Here is a 26,501-nt window from a genome sequence, read left to right as displayed (position 1 = left end):
TGTCATTCTTTCGGTTTTTCTTCATGGTTGCAAGACGACTGCCATACCTTCAGTTATCTCATTAATATTTAAGGCAGGAAAAAGAGGGAACTAGGCCAGCAGTGTTATTCTCCTCATATTGGGAAAGCAGAAGCTTCCCCAGCAACCTCCTCAGCATGTTTCAGTCTGAATCTCACTAGTCAAATCAGGAATACACAGCCACCCTAAGTTGAAGGGAAGCTGGAAAGGTGGTGAATAGGATTTCACAATTGGCTCGGACCAATTAGCAATTTTAGATAACTTTTTTTTTGATACCTAATTTGACTTAGCAGTCTGAGGCATTTATTTTTTAATTTGAGATTTTTATTTATTAATTTGTAATACTGACATATAACATTATTTTCAGGTATACAACATAATGATTTGGCGTTTGTATATACTGTGAAATGATCACCGTAATAAGTCTAGTTAACATTCGTCACTATACATAGTTACAATTTTTTTCTTGTGATGAGAACTTTTAAGACCTACTCTCTTAGAAACTTTCAAATATGCAGTACAGTATTATTAATTATAGTCGCTATGCTGTACAATACTGTGATATAGTAGATAGTATATCTTGGTCTCTATCTCTGGTTCCTGGCACAGAGCTCCTAGGACCCATGTAACTTGTTAAGTAATAAGAACACTAGGAGCATCTCTCATTCTAATATTGGTCTTTGGCCACCGTTCCCATTGCAAGGGCTCCTGAAACCCTTGTGGTGTCTTGTTCTAACAAGGTGATTCTGGGTGGGCTCCTGCATGCTCTGAATGAGGGCTAGTCACTAGAGAGACCAAGCCATGACTAGAAGCTCATCCCACATTCTCTTGAAAAGGGAGAAGAGCTGAAAATGGAGTTAATGATCCATCATGCCTATGTGATGAAGCCTCTATAAAATCCCAAAAGTACAGGATTCACTGCTCTTGTAACCCTCCTAGGCCTTTCCTTATGTGTCTCTTCGTCTGGCTGTCCATCTGTATTCTTTATCATATTATTTAATAAACTGGTAAATGTAAGTGTTTTCCTGAGTTCTGTGAGTCTCTCTAGCAAATTAATTGAAACCAAGGAAGGTGGTCATTGGAACTTCTGACCTATAGCTGGTTGATCAGACACATAGGTGATAACCTGGCCTTGAGACTGGCATTTGAAGTGTGTGTGTGTGTGTGCATGTGTGATGGGGGCAGTCTGGTGGGACTGAGCCTTTAACCTGTGGGATCTGAGGCTCTGTGAAGATAGTGTCAGAATTAAGTTAAATTATGGAATACTCAAATGGTGTTGCAGAGAACTACTTGATGTGGGAAAAAAATCACAATTGGTGATCAAGACTGAAGTGTTTCGTGTGATTACTAAAGAAGACACACTAGGGAAGAACTGGGATTTTCCCTACATAGGAAGAAAAAAAGCTGAATTTTTCCCATTTTAGTTACATTCCTATAATTTATTTTATAACTGGCAGTTTGTGCCTTTTGGCCACCTTAACCTATTTCTCTCTCCCCACCACCATCCATAAGATGTTCGTTTTTCATTGATTTGTAAATCATGGCAAAAGTAATACAATTTTAACCTAATTTCAACCAATATGAAATCAAAGTAGAAGGGTAAATTCTCTTTCTTTTTACTCCTTAGGATTAACTACTGTGTGTAGACATAGATATACAACCATATACTGCACGTGTTTATAGATGTAAAGAGTTTTCTTTGCTCAGAAATGGGAATTAAGCTATATGTAATGTTCTGCAACCTGCTTTATTCACATGACATGTCGTGGACATATTTCCAGCTGTGACTTATTTTGAATGTCAGTGTTTATATTAAATTGCATTTTTCTTTATATTCTTTAAAAACATTTATGATACTTTAATATATTGGTATTTAATGTATTGACATAAAAATATTACATGTATTATAAAATATTTTATATACACAGATACAAAAATATCTGTAGGCCCACTTCCCTTAGTTTAAGGGCATTATCATTATCAATACCATTAAAGAACTAACTATATAATCTCTTCCCAGTCTGATTTCCTTTCCTGTCCCTCAGAGGTAACTAACATTCTTATATGTGACTCCTGGTATTCATGTACAAGTTTCTTCCAAGTGCTTTCTTGAAGCGGCATTGTTGGGTCATAGAAAATGTGCAAGTTCAGTGTTACTGAATAATACCATACTGTTTTCTAAAGTGTTCCAATGTGCTGTATTTTAGAAGACTATTGTATTAGCCCTGAATTACTTAAAAAAAGCTATACTTGATTCTAACATAGTTAATCATTAGCAAAGTTGTTAGCTTATAAAAATGTAATCTATAGAAAACCTTTCAGGGGGAGGATATAGCTCAGTGATAGAGTGCATGCTTAGCATGCATGAGGTCCTGGGTTCCATCCCCAGTACCTCCATTAAAAACTAAATAAATTAAATAAAAACCTAATTGCCACCCTCTCCCCCCAAAAAAGACTGGTTAAAAAAAAGAGACAAAACAGAAAAAAACCTTTCAGGAACCCTAGTATTACCTATATTTCTACTAACCAATTATGATTAAAACTTTGTAAAATAATTTGCTAATTTTTTTAGTTATTTAATATAGTTATTTAATATTCACTGCCCATAATGAGTTTCTAAACTCTCCTCAAAAAGCACATAGTTATCTTTTCACATGTTTTCACTTCTTTCACACTTTTTAATTATCTCTTCATTATACTGTACTGTATTTGGTTCACATGTGTTATTTAACATTATTCCCGAAGAACAACCATGAAGCATAATTTGTTTATCTAGTTTTGCCTTGTCTGGCAAAATTACTTCCTGATTGTGACCACCCGTTAACTTTCTTTGGACAACTCTTTTTTTTTTTTTTAGTGGAATGTGCTCTAGCTAAACAATGTCTACTACAGTGCCCCCTCGTGCCCACAAATGTTAATACAGATGTGAATGTGAGGTGAGTACAGGGACAGATTTTATTCAGTATAAATGTTTTATCTGAAATCTGTTTAGCAGTAAATATCTATGAGATATGAATAAGAGCAAAAATGAACTCTTCTACTTTTCACATTTATTGTATTTGGGTTTCTTTTTCTGTTGAGGTAAATTCTCAATTACCATTTGATGTTTAACATCGTGTTTCCTTTATTAGACATTTCTAAATTACCACAAAATATAAACAAGTTCTTGATTGTTATTTTAGACCCCCTTATTTTGCCTTCCTCCATTAATCGTATAATCTTTTACCTCATATTTCAAAACATCAAAATTCTTCCTTTTCAACCTTCCTCCGAACCATCTCTGGCAGATTTGGGAGAAATTAAACTGATGTGCCCCAAACCTGCAACCATTTTCTTACTAATGAAATCTGAGAATATTGAACTTCAAAGGCACATCTGATCAAAGAGCATCAGGACTCTTGTCTCTGGATAGGGTCGTGTTTATTGAGGGGTCTTGTAGCAAAGGGCAGGAATGCTGTGACCAAGTGTTCTGCTCCAGGAATTGCAGCCCCTCTGCCTGAATGACCAGCTTGGAGAAAACTGCAGAGATGACTGTCAGCATCTGAGGTTTCAGGTTGTATTTTAGGGTAAAACTTCATTGCCCAGCTCCAGCCAGCTGTGCCCAAAGATAAATGTTTGGGGGGAATCACCACTTATTTATTGTAGTCAACATAAAAGTAGCTGGGCAAGTGACACCTAGAAGAAGATAAGATGACAAAAAAAAAAAGCATTCAAAGACTCATTTTGTCACTCTTTTTTTTTTTTTTTTTGCATTTTAGTTGCGCATATAAATAATTTTTGAAGTTCTCTTGGGACCTTAATTCCTACAAGAGCATAATGCCGAACGTGGATTTCAAAAAAAGCCCCTAAGGGACTTTCGTTAATTGCAAAATCAGTGCGGAGGTCCCTCGCTTTCCTAACGTATCCTTATCTCAAGTGGTGGTGGCGGTGGAGAGCACTGCAAAAGATCGCGAGCTCTTTCCTTCTTCCTCCGCGAAGTGGGGGTGGCGTGGCCCGCGGCTTTGCAGGAAAGCGTCCACGGCTGAATGCAAGTCTAGGTCCGCAAGCACAGAGCCCCCGAAAGAGGAGGGGGCGGGCTCAGGGAGTCCCTCCCTCAGGGGCGGGGCCAAGGGCTTCTTCCCAGCCCGGCTCTGCAGAGCGGAGGTCTGCAGTCTCCAGTTTAGTTAAGTATATGCAAAACCGGCCAGAAGCCGCCGCACTTATCAGCAGATCTCATATGATTGTTTGGTAAAGGCTCTGCCTTCTGCACAGGTCACCTCCCTCGGAACTCCGCTACTGAACGTCCGAGCCAGCCCTCGCTCGGCCCCTTGCAGTCGGAAGGTTACAGCCGTGAGAGCCCTGGAGGCGGTGGCGGCGGCCCAGGAAGGAGCTGCAGCGCCGGGGTAAGTCCAGGCTTGTGTCGATCTCTCCGTTTGCCCAACTTTCTGATTGACCGACCTGCCTTTCTACACCCAGGGCCTCTGTGATTCAACATTTATTTTTTTTTTAATAGGGATAGGTAAAATATTTCATGGGATTTCAAGGCTTTCTTTTCATCCGTTTACATTTGAATGATATATACTTGAATGATATATATAACAGGCACCACTGGTGCCTGTTACCCAACAGTATGAATGAATGATGCAATCCTACATAGGGGAGTCATCAGTACAAGAGCAGGAAAATCTCCAGAGTTTGGAGTTGCAGTGTCTGACTTAGTCAACATCTTTCCCATTAGAATTAGAATTTTAAGTAAGTACTTACCAGATACATTGTTGTAAAGATACAGCTTCAAGCTGGAAATTAAATAAATAATTTTCATTCATTAAATTTATGTACAGTATTTTCTTTCTATGTGACTTGCGCATTGTGTTTACTCTTTAAATATTTGACCAGTATTGGAATGAGGATCCGGGGGAAGAGAAAGAAAATCCAAGATTTCTATGTTGTTACAACTGCCTGGTAGGTTTTCAATATAATGATCGTAGTCTTGTCACTTTCACGTTCGGAAACAAAGTAGTCTGGACGTTTTAAGTTTTCAACTTATTTGATACATGCCTAATAACTTTTTTTAATCTAACGTTTTATGGATGTATAACTTGATGCAATGATATGCACCCATTTTAAGTATATATTTTGATGAATTTTGACATTATACATACTTATAATCACCTCCACAATAGAACACATCACCCCCAAAAGTTTCCTAGGGCCCCTTTGCAGTCAGGTCTCCCCACCCCTAGCCCTACTGACCTGATTTTTGTCATTATAGCATTGTTTGTATTTTCTAGGGTTTCATATAAGCAGAATCATATTGTATGTACTGTTTTGTGTCTGGCTTCTTTTGGTCAGTATAATTTTTAAATGTTTATTGATGTTATAGCATGTATTAGTAATTAATTTCTTTTTATTGCTGAGTAATGTTCCGTTCTAGGGATATACCACAATTTGTTTATCCATTTATCTGGTGGACATTCTAGCTTTGGGGTATCACAAATAAAGCTGCTTTGAATGTTTCATTTCTCTTGTATAAATCTCCAGGAGTAGGATTGCTGACTTTTACGGTAAGTACATGTTTAATTTCTTAAGAAAACGCCAAACTGTTTTCCAGAGAGGTTGTACCATTTTACATCCCAACCAGCAATGTGTAAGAGTCCTAGTTGTTCCGTGTCCTCACCATTACATGGTACTGCCAATCTTTTTATTTTAGTTATTCTTCTTTTGAGTTTGTTTGCACATCTTTTTTGAAATGTCTGTTTAAATCTTTTGCTCACGTTTTAATGGACTGATTGTCTCGCTGAGTTTTAAGAGTTCTTTATTCTAGGTGCAGGTCCTGTAATGATTATATGTATTGTGAATATTTTCTCCCATTTTGCAGCTTGCCTCCCCCTACCCATAATGGTGTCTTTTGAAGAACAGAAATTTTTAATTTTGATGAAGTCCAATCTATCATTTTTTCCTTTTGTTATTCATACTATTGGGGTTTTATTTAAGAAAATTTTGCCTACCTTAATTTCTCTACCTCATCTGTATAGCAAGTAGGTGTGTATTTGAGTGACTTGGAAAATGTATTTATTTAAGGCCTTCTGTAACAACAGAAACAAATGGAAACATTAAATAAATGTATTTTTAAATTATTTTTTTAAAAGGTTGTTATATTAGCTATTTTTGCATAACACATTATCCCAAAACTTAGCACCTTAACATGACAAACTTATTTGCTTATAGTTTCTGTGGGTCAGAAATCTGGCAGCTGGCCAAAGTCAACTTATCTGAATACTTTATTGGGGGACAATCTGATTCCTAGTCCACATACCTTGTTTGCAGGATTTAGTTCCTTGAGGGTTGTTGGACTGAGGGCCTCAATTCCTCACTGGCTGTTTGCTGGAGGTCCCCTCAGTTCTGTCACTTGCATCCCTCATAGGGCAGCTACCAACATGGCAGCTGCCTTCCCTCAGAACAAGGGGTGGGGGTGGGGGGCTGGGGCAAGAGAGAAGTCACAGTCATGTTTTTTTTAAAAGAGTAACTCAAAAAAACCCTACCACTTTTATTTATGGATTCACAGGCGGTTGCACAGAAATATACAGGGAAGTCTCATTCATTCCTCCTTCCCCCGAGGCCAGCATCCCAAGGAACTGACATTGACAATCCATAGAGCTTGTTCAGGTATCACAGTCACACAGGCACTCCCTTGTGTCCCAGCCTAATTTTGCAAGTACTATCCTATCTCCTCTGTCTTATTCTGTTCACTGGAAGAGTCACTAAATCCAGTTCGTGATCAAGGGCAGGGGACTACAGAAGAGTTGGAAATGCAGGAGATGGGTTCACCGTGGGCCGTTTTAGAGGCTGCCTACCACAGCTGTGCATTTTCCTTCCTGCATTTTAGAAGTCTCGTAGTTTAGCTTTTGTGTTAGGTCTTGATCTCTTTAGAGTTAATTTTTGGCATTGGATTGCAGGTTAGGGAAGAATATAAATTCCAAGATTTCTGTATTTTATTACAACTACCGGGTAGGATTTCAGCATAATAACAATCAGAGTCTTGTCATTTTCATGTTGGTGAAACAAAATAGAAAGGAGTTTTTCACATAATTTAATACATGCCCAGTTTAAAAAAGGGTCAAGTGGCAATGTATGCATCCCAAATTAGAAGAGAAATAGAGCAGGCCTTTGTAATTAAAACAATTCTCTTTTAGATGTAAATGGACCGAAAGAGAAAGAGTAAACTATATTAAAGCAGCAAATTGGAAATACTCCTTTTCTTGTCCTGCCATTCTGGGCAGTGGGTCGTCTCTTAGGAGCAGTAGCTTCCGGTGAGGGCTGCAGCTTAGCAGCCGGCCTGCAGGGGAGTGGGATTCGGAACACCTGCAGAAGCTAGTCATGCTCAGCAGAGTGGGGAAGAAATGCTAGACTTACATCCTCAGGTACGAGGTTTTGAGCACACCTTGTACTCATCCTTCACAGGAGCAATACCCTGTATGACTCCAGGGAGGGAAGGGGTACGCAGTACCCTGAGTTCAGTCAGGGCCGTGTTTGAACCTCCTGAATGATGTATTTCCACTCTGGCTTCCTTCCTTTGTCAGTCTCTGCTTTTTCTTGCCCCATATTCTTACCTATTTCTTTTTAGCTCTTTTTTTCTTCTGAGATTTAGCCCTTTTATCCACTTCTACTTACAGTCTTAATGATGAGGATTATAATTCGAAGTTGTTGGCTTTATGCCCTGGTTTCTGGCAGCAGGACTCCTCTCTGACTGCTCTTGGAATGTTGTGGGCTTTCTCTCCTCATTTTGAAGACAGTGGGGGCTTTGCAGAGCCTGTAATGTACCTGTGTTGGCTTCTCTGTATTTACATTTTGTTCTCCCAACAGCTCCTCTTTCCCTTTCTCTCACCTGTGTGCCCTGCTAATCAGGTGTGTTTCCTATCAGACCTGAAGCTTTTGCAGAATTGAAGCCACAGAAAGGAGTGAGTTTCCTCCTCTGCAGTGCTTGAGGCAGCAGAAGCCAAGTGTTTCCCGGGGGACGCGGTCTTAGGAGACTTTGCACCCAACCCTTCTTTGGATTGGTCCTACTAGGAGGGAGAGAAGCTGCGCAGTCTCCCTCTTTTCTTCTCCTGTGTCTGGACCTTGATGTTCATTTCCCCGTTCTCTCTTTCTAGGCTCTTACTTTTGCAGAACTCACAAGATCTCTCAAAGAAGTGTGTAGTCAGTCCTTTATATGTTGCATTTTTATTCAGGAAAGAAGCAGGAAGAGAAGAGTGTCACCTCCTAGGAGTCCAGCACTGGAGAAACGTGAGTCCAATTTGTCTTTTGTTGTCACTGTTAGAAGTTTGTTTATCAGTTAGCAGTTTACCCTTCACCTGAATAAAAAAAAAAAAATTGCCTGCTGTAACCTTTGTGGTATGCATAAAATCTCAGGTTCCCTAAAGAATAGCTGATTTCTTAAAAATCATAAAATGTATTATAAATGCATTGGCCAGGAACCGTAGTCCTAGAAACAGGAAGGCTTTTTGACTCTCCTCTGATCCAGAAACTTCTCAAACTCCATTGAGCATTGTTTCAGTGCCTCGGGGGCCTGAAACACTCACCCCTACAACCAAAGCTGCCCCAGGTGATGCCCACCTAAGCTTTGTTCTCTCGGCCGTGCTACAACTCCACAACCCCTGTACCAGCGTGTTTGTTCTTACACAGGTGAAGGTAAGAGGTCAATCCTAGCAAAAGGGGAAGTTGGAGAAGATAATCTTAGATGCCTCTTGTGAGATGCTTAGATGGAGAAGTTGGAAGAAAGTTTGTTTGGGCGAGGAAGTTTTTTACCTCTTATCCAAAATCAGACCTCCTGAGGCTGGCCCTGAAGGAAAACTTGCTTTAGTATTTTGAGAGCTGGAAGTGAGGAAGGGTTGTCAGCTGTGGCTTCTTTACCAGTTGGCCCTCTGCTTCCCCAAGATGAGCCACTGGGAGCCAGGTGGCTGGGAGCCCTGTCCTGAGCTACAGAAGGCAGTGGTCCAGCAGTCGGGACTGAGCACAGGCCTGGTGGAAAGACCAGGATTGCTTCCAACCCTCCATTCTGTCCCCCTTCCCCACAAGGGCCAGATGCAAGGGGTCCAGAGTCCACTCTCCAGCAACGATTTTTCTTTGTGTGAAATTCTAATGTACACAGTTTACTTTGAAGCAACTGAACTTACTCAGCAGATTTTCCCCCCTGTAGCTATGAGAATTTTGAATGTGTATGAATCATGAGTCACTTCTGGTGGAGACAGTGAGAAAAGAGGGAACCAGAAATGAGCAAAGAGGCAGAGCATTTTGCAGTGTGGATTGGGAAGTGGTGAAGGAAGCTGAGGCTAGTTTGCTCTGCAGTCTGAGCAGGCGAGTGAAACCCGTGTAAGCCAACGAGGGGAGGCCACATCCCCAGCTTGAGCATGTGGGCGAAGTGAAGGTTATACAATCCAGGGAGGGTGAGGAGAAAGAATCAGCTTTCCACGGAAGTTCAGTGTAATGTTTGCGTATGGCTGTTAGCGTAAGTGACGCCGTCTTGGTCCCCTGCAGTTTCTCCTGTCCGTCCACTGACCCTCCCCAGGACTGTCCTGTGCAGTGAATCAGTTCTCTGACATCTAGGGCTTTGCGGTTAATAGACATCTTTAATAGTCTTTAGGACCAGGTGGCCTCTATGCTCTGTTAGTCCCCAAACAATGATGAAAACCTTCCCTGACGTATTCCCAGTACCCATGGACTAATTACCCATTCATAAGTCTTGACTTATAAATGCCTGTCCTGTTTCCAAGGAACCACCCCTAAAGCCTAGGTTAATTATAAAGTTGTCTCTATGGCCCATTGGTGACGGGGAGTGCAGGTGTGAATGCATCCAGATTGTCGTCTGCTGGATCCAGATCCCACCCTGTGAGTAAGTTACCCTTTTGTAAACTCATCCATTGATTATATGGAGCTGTCTGCTTTGTTTTTTGGGTCTTAAGATGCCTTGTCAATTTGGTGGGCACTTTTCATTCCCTTCGTCCTCCAACAGTTTGTCTCAAACACCCTATTTTTCTCTGTCTTTGGAACCACAGTGCAACCCAGGATGCGGGTGTCACTCAGTCCGAAGTCGGGACTAGTGTTAACCTGGGGACGTGGCAGTCAGTCCTCACTTCATGTGAGGAAGTGTACGCTTCCTTTCCTATTTGAGGCTTACGTTCCGGTTGAAGCTATTGCTGGTGTCAGCGGTTGGAAAGAGGCTCAAGTCGCTGGCTTTTCAAACATGAGCAATAATGATTTGTCCGACCGTCCCAGCGAGACTGGGATCCTCTTGAAGATAGTACCCATTCTGTTCTTCTCAGGTCTTGTGCTAGGCATAGAGTGGCACTGTGGGCTGGCTTCGTCTTCTTACAGCTTTGAGGCTGCAGGAGCCTGCCGTTCTCAGGAGTATTGCCCGTTCTTGTATCACCTCCTGTACATTCTTACAAAGTTCCTTAGCCCATCTTGCTTGTCTCATTTTAGCTCCTCTTACATCATTTGTTTGTCTGTTGTTGGCTTCCTCTGCATTTATAAATGGCTCATTCTCCATGCTCAGTGGACTTGCATTGCATTAAGCACTGCTTCTCTGCTGCTAGACTGCTTTCTTCTAGGCCTTTATAGTGAGGCTGCCTAATCTTGTAATATTAGGTTGATTCCCTTGGACCAGAGCAAACGGGTGGTTTCGGAGCCACAGAGAGAGTGGGATATGGAGTTCCCTGGCTTGGTGGGAATTTGACCATTTGTGAAGCCTGTTTCTATCTGCTTGTCTCCCATAGAAAGAATCATCACCCGCTGTGGTGTACAGCTCCCAGAACTTTGGTTTGAATCTTGTTGGAAGTCGTTGACATTTCCTGGGTCCATGTTAGGTTCTTAACAGTGCTTAACCTTATTTAGTTGTGCTTAATTTATCCATCTCTTTTATGTTGTCTCTATGTATTTGAGATCCAAGTTTTCATTCTTTGGCCATCACTTCAGAGCCGTATGACCTTGGGTAAAGCACTTAACTTCCTTATACTTCTGTTAGTTAATATGTGAAGTGGACGTATCAGTGCTGTTCATGCAGAAGGGCATAGGGCTAGACCCAGATAATGGTTTTGAGGGTCCTTAGCTTTAGAATATATGATGTTGATTCTGCTTCTTTGTCATCATTGCTGGTTGAGGATTTTAATTGTAGGCTGATAACATACTAAGTCGAAATTGTTTTATTGAGAACAATAGTCTACTCAATTCTGTGTTAGTTCTCAATAACTGCTTAGATTCAACTCTGATTCATGAAACAGTTCCTACCCTGAAGGAACTCACACTCTAGAGAGGAATGGGAGCGATTGTCTGTAGGGGTTGGGAAGGAGATAGTGTAGAATAGGGAAAATCATTTAATCTGCACCTTAAACGATAAAGAGGAATTTGCCCATTAGATGTGAGGGATTGGGTGATTTCAGGCAGACAGAGCAGCATCTGCAGAGGTATAGAGGACTGGAAAACCACGGCATGTTTAAGGAACAAGAACTCCTCTGTATTCCTTGAGCATAAGGCGTGGGTGGTGTATGTGAGTATTTGTCAGGGGAGAAGAGCAGTGGGGAACAGATTGGTGAAATAGGTAGGATCCAAATCATGAAGGGCATAAATGAATAACAGGGAGATTATGTTAATTTACATGCTAATGATGAGGAATGGATGAGCAAGGCATCCTGAGGTCTGATGTGATTAAGTCTCAGCCTGATGGTTCTACAGGCCTCAGCAGCCAACTTGAATACAGGCAGACACAGTAGTATAGTTAAAATTAAAATGCTAATGACTATGTTCAAAAGAAAGTCTTTATCTTTTAAAAATGTATACTGAAATGGTTTTGTATGAAATCATATGATGTGCTTGGAGGTAAGTCACACAAAGGTGTGAGACTGCAATTTATAATAAGAAACGTGTTTAGTCTTGTCCCATTTCTGGCACACAGCTCCTAAAACCATTGGAATTGCCTGTGATGAGAACGATAAATGTGTCTCATGTTAATGAGGTGACTTTTGGACTCACCTAAGGATGATGGCTGTTTGCCATGAGAGTGAACCATGTGATTAGAGGGTTAGAGCTTTCGGCCCTGTTCCCCTGACCTCTGGGGAGAGGAGAGGGCCTGGAGGTTGAGCTTAGTCAGCAATGACCGGTGATTTAATCAATATTGCCTTTGTGATGAGGCCTCCATAAAAACCCCAAAAGGACGGGGTCTGAAGAACTTCCGGGATGGTGAACACATGGAGATTTGGGGAGAACTGCATGCCTGGAGAGGGCATGGAAGCTCTGTGCCCTTTCCCCATCCCTTGCCCTGTGCATCTCTTCCATCTGGCTATTGCTGAGTTACGTCCTTTTGTGATAAACCAAAGATCTAGTAAAGTTCTGTGAGCCACTCTAACAAAGTAATCAAACCCAAGGAGGGGATCGTTGAAACCTCTAATCTGTAGCCAGTCTGTCAGAAGCGTGGGTGATAACCTGGACTTGTGACAGACACCTGAAGTTTGTGTGTGTGTGTGTGTGTGTGTGGAGGGTGGGGGTGCAGTCAATCTTGTGGGACTGAACCCTTGTGGAATCGGATGCTATCTCTGGGTAGACAGTGTCAGCATTGAATTGTAAGACAGCCTGCTGGTGTCCAAGAATTATTTGGATGTGTGGGAGCCTCGCCCCCACTGTTGGAATTAGGGTGCAGAACCCTTTTTGGTGGAGTTGTTGATGAAGCAAGATTTTGCTGTGTCTATTGGAGCAGGTTGGTAAATACATGCAGTTAATGTATTCAGTCTTGCTATTTTTGTATGTATTTGAAATTTGCCACAATAAAAAGTTAAAAAATAAAGGTTAGGTGTGGGTATGTAATTCACAATGGTACCATTTTATTTATTCATTCAACCCTCAGAAATTAATTGAGGATCTACGCAAAAGAGGTTTAAAGCAATAAATGTTCTGGAAAATTTTGGATCTTAGTATAAAGCACTTGCAATCCAGGAGTGGAGGTAATATGCACATAAATAAATTTAAGATAAGTTGGAATATTATGAATTCCATTTATTCAAAATAGGTCTACATAAAGTACTGTGGAAGTTCTGGAGAGAACTTTTGTTTGTTTGTTTTAGCTCAGAGGAATCAGGAAAGATTTAATAGTGAAGATGGCACCTGAGCTTTTTTCATTCACTGAATTCAACAAGTATCATTGAGCCCTACTGTGTGCCAAATACTGTTCTCAGTCCTCAGGATCCAGCAGTGAACAAAGCTGATGAAGATGCCACTCTTACAAAATTTACATCCTAATGGGGGCAGGTAGTCAACATATAATAAACATAAGTACATTTTATCCTGTGTTAGATAAAAAATGTTACAGAAAAAAGAAGGAGGGCATCGTGAGGGATAATAGTAATACTGAGGGTAAGGTTAGGGAGGGGGGTTACAGGGATAAACAGGGTGGTCAGGTTGACAGATGGGCAAACTCTTGATGAGGGAGTTGGCTAAGTGGACATCCAAGTGATGAAAATTCCCACTGAGGGCACAACTGGAGTGAAGGCCTGAGTGGGAAGCCTGCCTGGTGTATTTGCAGAGCAGCAGGGGGACCAGCGAAGTTGGAGCAGAGTGAGCGAGGGGAAGAGAGGAGTAGGAAGTGAGGTCAGAGATGTAACAGGGAGGGCAGGATGGTGGTGGTGGTGGTACCAGTACCAGAGTTGGGTGGCAGACCTTATAGGCAATCATAAGAATTTTGGCTTTTACTTTTAGTAAAATTAGCTAGAAGCATGGCATGATTTGGCTTATAGCTTTCAATGATTACTGTGGCTGTTATGTTGAGAACGAATACTAGAGGGTGGGGAAACTTTCAAGAGGCTGTTGGTACAGTCTTGGCAAGAAACACTGGTGACTCAGGCTAGAACCATGGCAGTGGATGTGGTGAGAAGTGGTCAGAGTTCAGTTAGATTTTAAAGGTAGAACCAACCACATTTCCCAAAAGATTGGATGTGGGATTTGAGAGAAAGAGAAATGCCAAGGGTGCCTGTAGAATGGAGTTGCCATCAGGGGAGAGTATTCATGTTTTTTAAAAAGAGTTTTGTGTGGAATGGAGACTTCATTCACAGTTGGGTTGATAATATTAGGGCATAGGTGAAGTTTCTATTACCTAACTAGATTCATTGATTTACCCTCTCTTGCCCCTCTTCAGTGGGTCTCCAATGAAACTTGTGTTTCCTGTTTGAAGTCATCTCTCTTAAAGGCTCAAAACAAGGCTCAGCAATCTTTTTCTGTAAAGGCCAGATAGTAAAATTCCAGGCTTTGCAGGCTGCGCACTGATGCAGCTACTCAGCTTGTTTGAGGTGGTTGGAAAGTGGCCACGGACACACAAGCCACGAAGGTGGCTGTGTTCCCGTGGAGCTTTATTTACGGAGACTGAATTTTATGTAATGTTCATGTGTCACAAAATATTATTCTTCTATTTTTTTCTCAACTATCTAAAATGTAAAAATCATTCTTTCTTTATAAGGTGCACACACACACACAAAAAAAGATGGCAGGCTGGATTTGGCCTACTGCCTGTAATTTGCCAACCCCTGGCTTAAAATATGTATTTTTTTCAGGTCAACTTTGAACTGGATCATTCTGCCAGTTGAATGGATTTGACATTAGTTCCAAAGTGGGTTGGCCAGCTCCTTTGAGACTGTTTGTAGCCACTGCCTATTATAAACATAGGTGATTTGCCTTGTCTGTATGACCTTCTACATGACGTGTTAGTCTCTTCGATGGGAGAGTGGTCTAGATGACCTCTAGGATCCAGTTCACCCTTAAGGTCCTAGTCCATTGATTTTCTTAAAGAACAAACAAACAAACAAGACTCAGAATTCATTTTGAAACTGTCTCCCGTAGCTTCTGCAGCACCGTGGTCTCCTGGTTTCTTCTAGGACCCCTCCATTCCATTTTCCTTTCCAGGTTCCTGATTTGATTGTTCCAGTCCTGCGGGTTCTGTCCTCAGCCGTCTTCTTTTTCCCTGTCTCCACTCTCTCTGGTGACTTTCATCAGGCCATGCCTTCAGTTACCACCTCTACGCTGGCGACTAACAAATGTGTGTCTTTAGCTTTGACTTCTCTTCTGAGCCTTTCCAGGTTTCCTGTTACCTGAAAGTTGAAGTGCAGACTCGTCAGCCTGGCCCACACTGACTCCTCGTGCACTGCCTGGCAGCTGGACCGAGTGGTCGGCAGCCTCCAGCGCGTCCTCCATTGTTCTCCCGCCTCGTCTTTGCCCTTGCTCTTCCCTCTGCCATCACTACCTTCTCTCCAGGCTGCCGCCTCCCTCCCCCTGACTCCCGGCACACGCCAAACTGACACCTGCCCTTTGAGAGCCCACTCAGAGGGCCACTTACTCTTGAAGATTCCGCTATGCCTGTACCTCTTGGAAGCCCTGTTTTATAGACAAGGTTACATGTTGTCCCTGTGTGCTCGTATATTTTATGCACATTTCCGTTTTAGCACTTGCCTTATTGCTGTAATTATTAGGTCAGAAGTAGTTGCATATCTGTTGAACATCAATATATTTACAAGTTGGTAACTTCCCTAGACTGAATTCTTGGGAGCACAGTTTGGGTCCTGCTTGTCTTTGTAATCCCAGAGCCTGACAGTTAGAAGGTGCTTAATTTGTGTTAAAAAATGAATGAATCCTACTATATATAAAATAGATAAACAAGGTCCTACTGTATAGCACAGGGAACTATATTCAATATCAATTGAATTATGGAAAATAATCTGAAGAAAAAAATATATATCCAAATCACTTTACTGTACACCTGAAACTAACACAACATTGTAAATCAACTATACTTCAGTTAAAAAAAATGAATCCATGAATACACACTTATATGGGCTACACTGACTTTGATACAAATTAAAATATATTGGCATTTATAGGCAAAAGTAGACTTTTTTATGATTATATTTTATGTCTTTAAATATATTTACCTCTTTCTGTTGTAGGAGGAAAATTCTTTCAAGGATGGTGTCCCACTCAGAGCTGAGGAAACTTTTCTGTTCTGCTGATGCAGTGTGCTTCGATGTCGATAGCACAGTCATCAGAGAAGAAGGAATTGATGAGCTGGCCAAATTCTGTGGAGTTGAGGACGCTGTGTCAGAAATGTAGGAACAGTATTTATTCACCTTATGAAATGATAAAGAATTGCAAAAGAAGAGTGACTTTGGGGTGACATGCAGGACCAGGGCCGCAATTCTCTGATTTTAGTCCCTGGCTATGGAACGTGGGCACTAGGCTTTTTCTTCCATCACTTAGAGCTGTATTTGGTAGTGTACATCCATCCAACCATCCATTTATACAAATATTTATGGCAAAAAGTATATTTAAAATATTTGCCTCTGACAAACAAATTTGGTTGACACACTCTTAGCTTAGTCAGGGGAGTGATGACCATAAGTAACCCAAGAAGATGACCTGGCGGGAGGTGGCCTCCAGGGATCCAGTGCTTTGTCATAGTTGAAAGTGTGGCCTTACTGGTTTGCTGGAAACTAGTTTTCGCTCAGCGTCTCCCTGTGGATGCCTGGGTGAGGGTCCCTCCCTCCCTCCTGCAATCCTCTGTGCCACCCGCAGTCACCGGATCATGGACCATTTCATGTTCCGCTTCATTTGATGTGAGAATACCTGGCCTTTGGTTTCTTTCTTGGTTTACAAAACCTCATGGCTTCCAAGGAAAGTCCCTGTGGATAGTGGTTTTCTCAGCTCACTGGATGGTGTATTTGTGGATGCAAAGGACATGGCTACAAACTATCAATGTGATTCTCGAGCAAACCTCCCGTAGTTTATCCCAGGCCTCACTCCCATGGCAGCGTAGCATGTCTGTTGTCCAGTGGGGCTCTAGGCAGCACCTTCCTCATGGGTGGATATTTGAGGAGCTGGGGAGGGTAGGTATGTAAGCTTCGAGGACAGCTGACTCGGCTGGCCTGATTGTTGGGTCTTCCTCCTAGGACACGGCGAGCCATGGGCGGGGCAGTGCCTTTCAAAGCAGCCCTCACGGAGCGCTTAGCTCTGATCCAGCCGTCCAGGGAACAGGTGCAAAGGCTCATAGCAGAGCACCCCCCGCACCTGACCCCTGGCATAAGGTAAGGAGGTTCCCAGTCTGGGCACGCTGTCTCCCTGTCAGCACCTACCTTTTGGGGCACGTCCTCTCGAGGGCATCTCACCATCGCTTTGGAGCTCCCTTCTGTACGGTTCTTTCAGCGCTTTCACATGGTCTTGTCTGGCTGGTTGGTCCTGCCCGTGTATGCCTTCCGTCTCCCCAGGGAGAGTCTAAGCTTCCTCTTCATCCTGTGCTTCTAGGCCCACGGAATATAGTTGTGGAACAGTTTCCTAAAGCTGTCAAGCCCCACCCATTGATTTCTAAGTACATTTAGAAAAACGTATATAAAACTAATTCCCTAGGCAATGTCCCTTGTCTGCTGTAGCTTGGGCAAACGCATTCAGGAGAAAAGGTATGTCTGAGTTTCTTTTTCATATGTTCTCTTTTGTATTAATCCATGCTTGGTATTTTATGTCTCCTTTTTGTAGGGAGCTGGTAAGTCGCCTACAAGAGCGAAATGTTCAGGTTTTCCTGATATCTGGCGGCTTTAGGAGCATTGTAGAGCATGTTGCCGCGAAGCTCAACATCCCGTCAACCAATGTATTTGCCAATAGACTGAAATTCTACTTTAATGGTAAGACTCTAATGGTAAAATTTTCCCCTTCTTTTCAGTTTAGTATTCAGTATCCTGAATGTGTTTTGGAATGCAGCTTAAGCCAGATAGCATCAGAGTTAAATGCTGAGACAAAGGATTCTCTTTACCGATGTCTTTTGCACCTTGGTTTCCTCTGCTCTGCAGAACAGACCTAGGTTGTCCTCTCTCCTCCCTTTAGTGTCCATTGTAATCATCCTGTCTCTGTATAAATGTCTGCCTTGGTAAAATGTTAATTCCTGTGTAACACATGTGACTTGTTTTGTTACGCGTTATATTTCAATTTTATGACAGCTCTCCTGTATTTGAACCAATTTAGACCCAGGAAGGAGAGTTAATTTGTGAGCAAGTAACTGCACTGCAGCTGCCTGTGGAGACACCTCCTGGCCCCTGTCTGGACCATCACAGAGCCACCGCTGTAGTTTTCTGTCATCTCAAGATGTCTCCAATTATGTCAAGTGGTGGCTGACACTTTTAAAACCAAATAATATTAATTTTAAAAATTTAAATGTATTAATAGAACACTTTTGAAGGGTCTATAGATAGAGATAATTTTAAAAAGAAGTAGAGAGTAAGTGTGCTGATTACTGTAAGAATGGAAATAATCAATCAAATATAAATTGGTATCACCTCATAGATGAAATTATGTATTAACTTATTTTAAATGAACATATTACTATTTCATGGTGTCCTGCCACCTTAACAAGTTTTGAGAATTACTACACTGGAAGCTGACGGGATAAAACTAATTTATCCCAAGACATTGATGATCTGAAGGAGTAACCTTGACAAGAGGTATTTGTAACTTAAAAGCAAAGCTTGTTCATTCTGAGGAGTCAGTGTGGAAGCCCAGGCTGTGTCACTTTACTGAAGGCCATTTTTAGCTCTGTCAGTGACATGGAAGTGAGGATACATCACATGCAGAGAAGCTGGCCCTGGCCCTGCCAATATAAATCTGCAGATCTTTAACACGGTTTCAACCGCTCTTTCAAGGTGAATATGCAGGTTTTGATGAGATGCAGCCAACAGCCGAATCTGGTGGGAAAGGAAAAGTTATCAAACTGTTAAAGGAAAAATATCATTTTAAGAATATAGTCATGATTGGAGATGGAGCCACCGACATGGAAGCCTGTCCTCCTGCTGTATGTATTAAGCAAGTTAATTTTTTTGTGGTTGTACTTTGATTGTAGACAGCTGACTTAGCACTTGCTGTGATTTGTCAGAGTTAAGCAAAAGCGTATATAATTGTAAAATAAAAAACACAAATTCAATCTCATATATTAATTGAATTTTTGCAAACCCAAGAAAGGTTGCAAATAAGGAACTTAGAAACCTTTAAAAACTTCCAAAGATCCCTTATCCCTGCAGGTTGACTGCCACCTCTTAGCCCAAGTCTGTGCTCAAGAAGGTTTGGCTTCATTTCCATAAATAATGCAGCTCTTACACTATAACCAAAATGTTAATGTTGTTTTATATTTGATAAACTATTTCCTCATGTGTTATTTAATCCTCAACACAACCCTCTGACTTAAAAGTATCATCTCCTTTTTGCTGATCAGGGAACTGAGGCTCGTGGAGGTTCGATGACGTGCCCGTATTAAAGTATTTTATTCTTCTGAGTTAACATTGTTTTCTGAGACTAGCCAGGAACGAATGCTATAGAGCCAGTGTCCTAAATATCACGTGTCCATTTCCTGTAGGACTTTGACTGTATTACCTCATTCTAACTTACACTGAACCAAAAATATGGTGGTGAACATTTTACTACCTAGTTTCCTGAGATCTAAAAATAGCCATTGTCTCTGTCAATGATTAATCAAAGGTGGTTAAAGAATCTTCTGGGATCCTTTTAACATTACTTGAGTCAGTTCAAGATTAAATTTTTTTTTCTTTTTCTATTTTAATGGAGGTACTGGGGATTGAACCTGGAACTTCGTGCATGCTAAGCATGCGCTCTACCACTGAGCTATACCCTCCCCCCGGATAGCACGTTCTTAGATGATTTATAGCCGACGTCAAGGTTGACTAAGTAGTGAACATCTGGCTGGTTGAATGAGGAGTACAAGACATAAAATGCAGGGTTCTCTTGGGGAGCCCCCAATCCCAGTGTCCAGAAAGAACAAAATTACAAGTTGCAGGCAACCCTACGAGTCAGAAGATGACACAGCCAGACTGAACCAAGAGAAGGGGACGCAAGTGCAGGTGTGTCTCCCTTAAAGTTGGTGAGAGGATTCCATGACCTAAAGGAAGTTTAGCAGCTGCCACATGGAGGCCTGGCAGGACTAAGGGGAGGAAGTTTCCAGAAGGAGGGGAGGTGGCTGAGCACAGTAAGGATGTACTCATACTCGGCATAGTCCTGGGCTGGGCTCAGGGAAGGGGCTGCTGGAGAGGGCTTTCTCTTTAGCCGGAGAAGAAGACTCCACATGCCAGGCACTCTGCTGTTACCTTTAGGTCATGGGGAGCCCTGGAAGGCTTCTGGACCAAGAAGGAGAAAGTCAGTGTGTTAGGACAGCTGAGTTGGTGCTGTCTTGCAGGAAGGGCTGCCACAGAGGCAGGAAGCTCAGTTAGGGGTTAGAAATTTAACTAAATTTAACTGGAAGGTTAGAATCTAGATTTTTGTGTGCCCCCCCCCAACCCCTGCCTTGTATGGTATGAAAATAAAGAGAAAGGGCAAGTAAGATAATTTTGTGCTTCTAAATGAGTGTATACAATGTCTGTATCCTGGCAGAAAAAGAGAAAATACTATTTTAAAAATTATTAACTGAAAGAAGGTATCACTTAGCAGAAATGACTGAAACAATGTAACTTTAGGTAATTCTAACAATGAAAAGTAGCATGCTGCTAACAGATACTGGGGTTGCTGCCTCCTTCAGCCCAGAGTAACACACATCCCTGGGGGGAAGGTCCCTCAGGCTCACCCAGGACACCAGTCGGAGGGACCTGCTCTGGTCCTGATTCCAGGCCTGGGGGTGGGGCGGTGAGGGTTTGCATGGCACACCAGGTTTCCCTTTGATCTTTCCTCTTTGAAATCGCCTGGCCTGGATGTGATCCCCCTCCAGTTTAGAACTCAAGACGTTTACCATCTGGTGTGGTTTTACTTTTGTAAGCAGTGGTTTTGGTTTTAAGAGGACTTCAGTTCTTAGTTCAGCTGGGTGGACCTGTAGCAGTGGTGCCCAGACTCATTCATTCACAGGGCAGGAGGAGGTGAGGAGGCTAGCAGGCTCATGGGGAGCTCGGGAGGGAGGCGCCCCAGGTGAGGCTGGGCACACCTTTCTCTGCATGAGGAGTTTATTCTTTCAAACAACATTTATCGCCCCTGGCTGCTGCTGTATCTTTTTTTTTTTTCTCTCTCTCTGTTTTTTTAAACTATTCGCCCCTCCTTTTTTTCTTCTTCCTTTTTAGGATGTTTTCATTGGATTTGGAGGAAATGTGATCAGGCAGCAAGTAAAGGACAACGCAGAGTGGTACATCACTGACTTTGTAGAGCTTCTGGGAGAACTGGAAGAATAAGATCAATTTTTATACACTTCATGACAACTTCAGGTTAATTTTTTAAAGTTATACAGTTTGATACTGTTTGCTTACAATTGTCTATTACAACCTAATATATAAATTTGGTACTGATTATCTGTACTTCCAAATAAACTTCCAGTTAGGGCTCCTAGAAAATTGTTGGTTGGTTTTTTAAAACTGTAGTTCCAGTATTATGATGACCTGGAGAGTTTTATAATCTAAATTCTTTATGTATTTTCCTAGCTGTATTTTATTTGGAGCCTTTCAAAGGTGGATAGTAAATTAAACATCTTCACTATTGGCAATATGGATTAGGCAGCTCTAAGTGAAATTGGTTTTCCCTTTGATATATAAATAAAGTTTTATCCAAGTATCAGAACAGAGGTGTAGAATTTTCAGTTCTGCCTGCCATGTAGTTCAGTATCCAGTGTTTCAAGTACTTTTAAGTGTTTGAGTGGAAACAACCTCCAGGCATGGAACCACGGAGCACGAGCCCCCTGAGCACAAGGCATAGTGCCTGTCACTGCGTCTCCCACCTGGTGAAGCGCTGGGTGGGAGGGATGGAAGCGCTTTTGTTACATCTTGGTGTGTATCATTTAGGGAATGTTACAAAGGCCTTAAAAAAAATGGAGGCTTAAACAGAAGTACTGACCTTAAAACGTGGATATTTAATAATCACATGAAGTAAAAGAACTAAAAACCAGTTTTACTAATCCCAAAGGAACATCAGCATTTTCCCTTAGATTAGATTTAAGAAATAACTGCTCATAGCAGTCGTGAGGCCTTTCTTTCTTACAGATGCCTTGGGCAGACCTGAAAGCTCAAGTTCATGTTTATTCTGAGTAGGGCCTTGAAAGGGACATTTCGGAGCATACTTTGAAGGAACGAGGTTATATCCTCTCCCTGGTGGGAAATGGGGGGAGACAGAAACTCGAGGTGAGGGAATGGCGTGCAGAGAGTGGATCCTGTTGGGCCATGAAGTGGGAAAGGCCGGTAGGGTTTAATATTGGAAGTTACTTGAAAAATTTGTAATTTGACCAAATAATCAAACTTTGCCAAATAATCAGATAATTAGTTAGCTAAGGAGCCAAATCATTTGACTCAAATTTCCTTCCAAATCAGAGTTTCTGGAGGAGGGCCATGAAGTAGGTTTGGCAACACTTAAATGAGAGCGCAAACAGCAAAGCAGTTGTGAGTGCTTGCCCGCAGCCCTCCGGCAGGCGCTTGTGCGGCGCCTGCGCTTCGGGCGGCGCAGAGCTGGCAGGACCAGGCAGGCAGGGTCTGCGAGGAGCGCTGCAAACTGCCTCAGCCTTTGCCACCACCCTGGGTGCTGAGCTGGAGCCAGTGGGCAGGGAGCTGGAGGGAGGGCTGGGGGGGCTTTTGGCAGCCCTGTGGGGTTTAACTGCCAGGCCTGCAGAGCTGCTTTCCACGGGGCCGTGGCCTGCACAGGGGGTGCCAGCTGAGTTCAGCTCAGGAGTCTTAACCGCTGAGAAACCGTGGTCCCCACAGGGAATGATTTATACCAGTTGCACAACCCCTCCTCTGGCCCGCAGGCCGCCTGGCTCTCGGCACACTGCACAGACGCAGCACCCACAATCCCTCCTTTGTTGTGTTGGGGGGTGCGTTTGAAATGTCACAAGAACTGTGCTAACCCCTTTCATGCTTTTCGCATTCTAGACTCACTGGAAACAGCTACTGAATGGCTCTCCCACAAATGATATACATGGTGACACCAGGACAGGATCCAGAAAGCGGTGGCAGTGTTACATGGCTTCCTACCCTTGTGACACCATTTCTCATCCTGAGTATGAACATTTGCTTATGTAAACAGAAAACATGGAGAGCTGTTTTTTTCTCTGTCACTTCTAGTAGAGACAGGTGTTTCTCCGTGACATCTAGGCAGGCCACCCGGCTGCCACTCTCAAGAGCAGATCTTGGGCAAGAGTGTAGCAGATCCAGGGATTTGAGTGGCTGGCCTCAGTAAGTGATGGCACGAACCTCATGGCTTTTACCTCTTCGACCCTCAGAGCCTTTCTGATCGGGTTGAGAAGACTTGGGGAGCAACCTGAACACATCACACTGCTTGTCTTCACATGTTGCCTCATGTGACTCTTACAACCCTGAGGTCAGTGGTTTAGCTATCACTGCCCTATTTTTAACAGCTAAGAAACAAGCTCACAAAAGTTAATGACTGCTATGAGGTCACATTCAGGGCTGGAATCCAGGCTAAAGATTTCCACAGCGTTCTTTATCTAATGCACTCATTACTGGAGCGTTAACAATTTACTGGGGCTGGGAGAACCCACCCTAAGCTGTGATCACAAGTGTTAACAGATGTTAATACAGTAGATGAAATTTTACTTCCTAGATGGAAGACCCGTTTTGCAAAAAATTCAAGTGGTTTCATTTTTAATGGAAAAGTACTGGTTTTAGTACTGCTTAACACAGGACTGTTCAGGACTTGACTGATCACGGTTTCCAACTCTGAACATACTCCTTTGTATGTTTAGTTTCTTCCTTTTGAATTGTTTTTATGGCGCTTACCTAGGCAGATCATATTTCTAAGGATTTATAGAACATGAAGAATGGTAGGAATGAAGACACTGCCCTGCTTTCTGAGTCCTGTGTGTTTTCTAATTAGAACTGATAGTCCCTGTGCTTTCTCTTTCCTCTCCTTCCCTCTCTCCCCCTCCTTTTACTTTCTCCCTCTTCTTCCTTCTATCAACTCATCAAGCATATTAGTGAACGTCTACATCCTAGCCAGAAAGTAAAATAAGTATAATAAGAAATTAGAAACTATAATGTAGAACTGAAGAAAAGGCTCCTTCACAGGCAGTTTGGAGAGTGAGGGAAACGAAGCAGGTTTCTATCCATTGCTAGCTGGGAGGAGAGCAAAGTGCGGTTCCCAGGGGGCTTTTAAAAAGTAGTCAGGATGCCTATCCCACGAACAAGAGTGGAAAATGAGTTGGCTCATATAAGTAATAATCATCAGACTTATACCCCACGGATGGAAAATGAGTTTGGAAGTTTTGAATATTGCCAGTGACAGTTAACAGTGGGACAAAACAATGCAATTCACTCTACTCTGGGGGGTTAATAAAAGGATTGACAAGTTGGGCAGGAATTACTAAAAGTGGTAATTTGATAAATTAGCTTCATGATAGAATGTTCCTGTCAGAAGTCACCAGGTGACCACCACGTTGCTAAATTAATGATCGGTTTTCAGCCCCCACCCAGCCCAGCCTCGCAGTAGCTTTCAATACAGCTGCTCTCATCCTTGATGGACTTTCTTCACTTGGCTTTCACTATATCCCACATCCTTGAGTTTCTTCTTATTTCCCTGGTGGTTCCTCACTCTCCCTTCCTGGTTCCTCCTCACACCAGTCCTCTTCTCTGTCTACACTCACTCCCCATCGACTTTGAATTCTATATGCAGACAATTCTATCTCCAGGCCAGACTGCCCTCCTGAATTTCAGACTCAGATACCCAACTGCCTGCCTGACATCTCCACCTGGATATTTGCACAGACATCTCGAACTCAGCACGAGCAAAGCAAAATTTCTAATCCTCACTCCCCCAAATCTGCTCCACTTACAGCCTTCTCCTTCCTTTCAGTTGCTGAGGCCAATCTGAATACAACCTCTTGTAACTGATGGGTTTTACATCATTGTACCCGATTCATGGCTAAAATTTTGAAACGGGAACTATGCGGTCTCTGTGTTTTGTGTGTCACAGGCGTATGGTATTGCCAAAATTAACTCGTAAAATAGCTCTATTTAATCGGCTTAAAGGAAGTTAAGTGCTTATAGGAATACTCAGAAATATAAAAAAAGTGGCCAGAGTGAATTTCAGGTTCATGTGATCTGGGAAATATTCAGTATTAAATTGCTGTCTGGTATTGAAATCTTTGAACAAGCTTCAGTTTGTTGGTTTAATATGGAAATGTCTTCACAGTCATCAGTGTTTAGTATAATACTTCTGTTGTACCTAGACTTACTAGAAGTCAGATAAGATCTTATTATAGCTGTTGCAAATTTGTCAGCAAAAAGGTAACTCACGGTGAAAAAAACCTTTCAAGGGAAGTAAATGTGAACAAGATAAGAGGTTTTGGGTAAACGCTTCAGGAATAATCATGTTTTGGAATTGTCTGTCTAAAATAGTCTTTCCAGATTTTGGTACTTGAAACTAAGTTAAATGAAGAATACTCACTATGAGTCATTTACAAAATATTGAAACATTAATTGCTGGGCAGGTCTAAATTTACCTACCTTTGCCCGGCTTAGGAGAGGAAGACAAAAACATAAGTTTCCAAACAGAAAATGCTGACATAACAACAGTTCACAATTATTTGCCTCTTAATTTTTCCTAGAGATTAAGAATGTAATTAAAGCTACTAAAATAAGGGAAACATGTCAGGATGCTAGTAAAATAATATGTGTGATTTCAGTAAAAGACGGTACGAGGATTATTTGGTTATGTTATGTTAAATATAATCGGTCATAATTCTAGCAAGTCTCTTTATTGATTACATTGAAATCAGGTGTCTAACCATGTCTTTAAAAAGTATCATTCTTGAATGTTCTATTTGGCACCCGGACACTCTGGTTCTTATTCTCATCAGATACTGAATGACCAGTAGATGGGGAGCTGGGTGGATGAGGCCATTTGGGAAAGACCTTGAGCCCCGTTGTGATGGTTAATGTGTCAACCTGACCGGCCTTAAAGGATGCCCAGATAGCTGGTAAAACTTTATATCTGGGTGTGTCTGTGAGGGTTTTTCTGGAAGAGATTAGCATTTGATTCAGCAGACTAAAGTGCATTGCTCTCCCCAGTGTGAGTGGATATCACCCCACCCATTCGGGGCCTGAATGGAACAAAAAAGGTGAGGGAAGGACAAATTCACTCTCTGTTTGATTTGGGATATCCACCTTTTGCTTTGATAGTAGGTTCTTTGGCCTTTGACCTCAGACTGGGAGTTACACCATCAGCTCCCCCTGATTCTCAGGTCTTTGAACTTGGACTGAATCATACCATTGGGTTCCTTGGTTCTCCAGCTGGCAAACAGCAGACTATGGGACTTCTTGGCTTCCATAATAGCACTAGCCAGTTCCTATAATAAATCCCCTCTTAAATATATCTGTATCTAGATATCCGATTGGTTCTGTTTCTCTGGAGAACCCCAATACACCACTGAATGGTAGAAGATTCCTGACTTCTGCAGGGTTTGTTTCCTTTACAAGTCCACACAATTTTGAAGTGAAAATTCCTTTTGT

At 42.2% G+C, this 26,501-nt stretch overlaps 1 protein-coding gene across 2 annotated transcripts; it reads left to right on the top strand.

Moving 5' to 3' along the window:
- The first annotated feature begins 4,105 nt into the window (after nt 1-4,105).
- Nucleotides 4,106-21,606, top strand: PSPH (phosphoserine phosphatase). Of its 2 annotated transcripts, XM_010980803.3 has the most exons (7): nt 4,106-4,400; nt 8,226-8,280; nt 15,972-16,130; nt 16,971-17,105; nt 17,551-17,696; nt 18,708-18,856; nt 21,117-21,606. In XM_010980803.3, the coding sequence occupies exons 3-7, from the start codon at nt 15,991-15,993 to the stop codon at nt 21,222-21,224; spliced, it is 678 nt and encodes a 225-aa protein (XP_010979105.1). In that variant the 5' UTR covers nt 4,106-4,400; nt 8,226-8,280; nt 15,972-15,990; the 3' UTR covers nt 21,225-21,606. The 2 variants fall into 2 exon arrangements, with proteins under 2 accessions (XP_010979105.1, XP_064334656.1); XM_064478586.1 differs by lacking the exon at nt 8,226-8,280 and having other exon boundaries at nt 4,186-4,400.
- Nucleotides 21,607-26,501: the final 4,895 nt, after the last annotated feature.

This window comes from Camelus dromedarius, chromosome 24 (genome assembly GCF_036321535.1).
Source record: "Camelus dromedarius isolate mCamDro1 chromosome 24, mCamDro1.pat, whole genome shotgun sequence".
Taxonomy (NCBI): domain Eukaryota; kingdom Metazoa; phylum Chordata; class Mammalia; order Artiodactyla; family Camelidae; genus Camelus; species Camelus dromedarius.
Note: the sequence above shows the minus strand (reverse complement) of the source record. Positions and strands in the feature narration are given on the sequence as shown.

Coding starts and splice junctions, on each gene's coding strand:
- PSPH (XM_010980803.3), top strand. CDS start 15,991: ATGGTGTCCCACTCAGAGCTGAGGAAACTTTTCTGTTCTGCTGATGCA. Junction 17,106..17,550: donor CACCTGACCCCTGGCATAAG/GTAAGGAGGTTC, acceptor TCCTTTTTGTAG/GGAGCTGGTAAGTCGCCTAC. Junction 18,857..21,116: donor TGGAAGCCTGTCCTCCTGCT/GTATGTATTAAG, acceptor CTTCCTTTTTAG/GATGTTTTCATTGGATTTGG.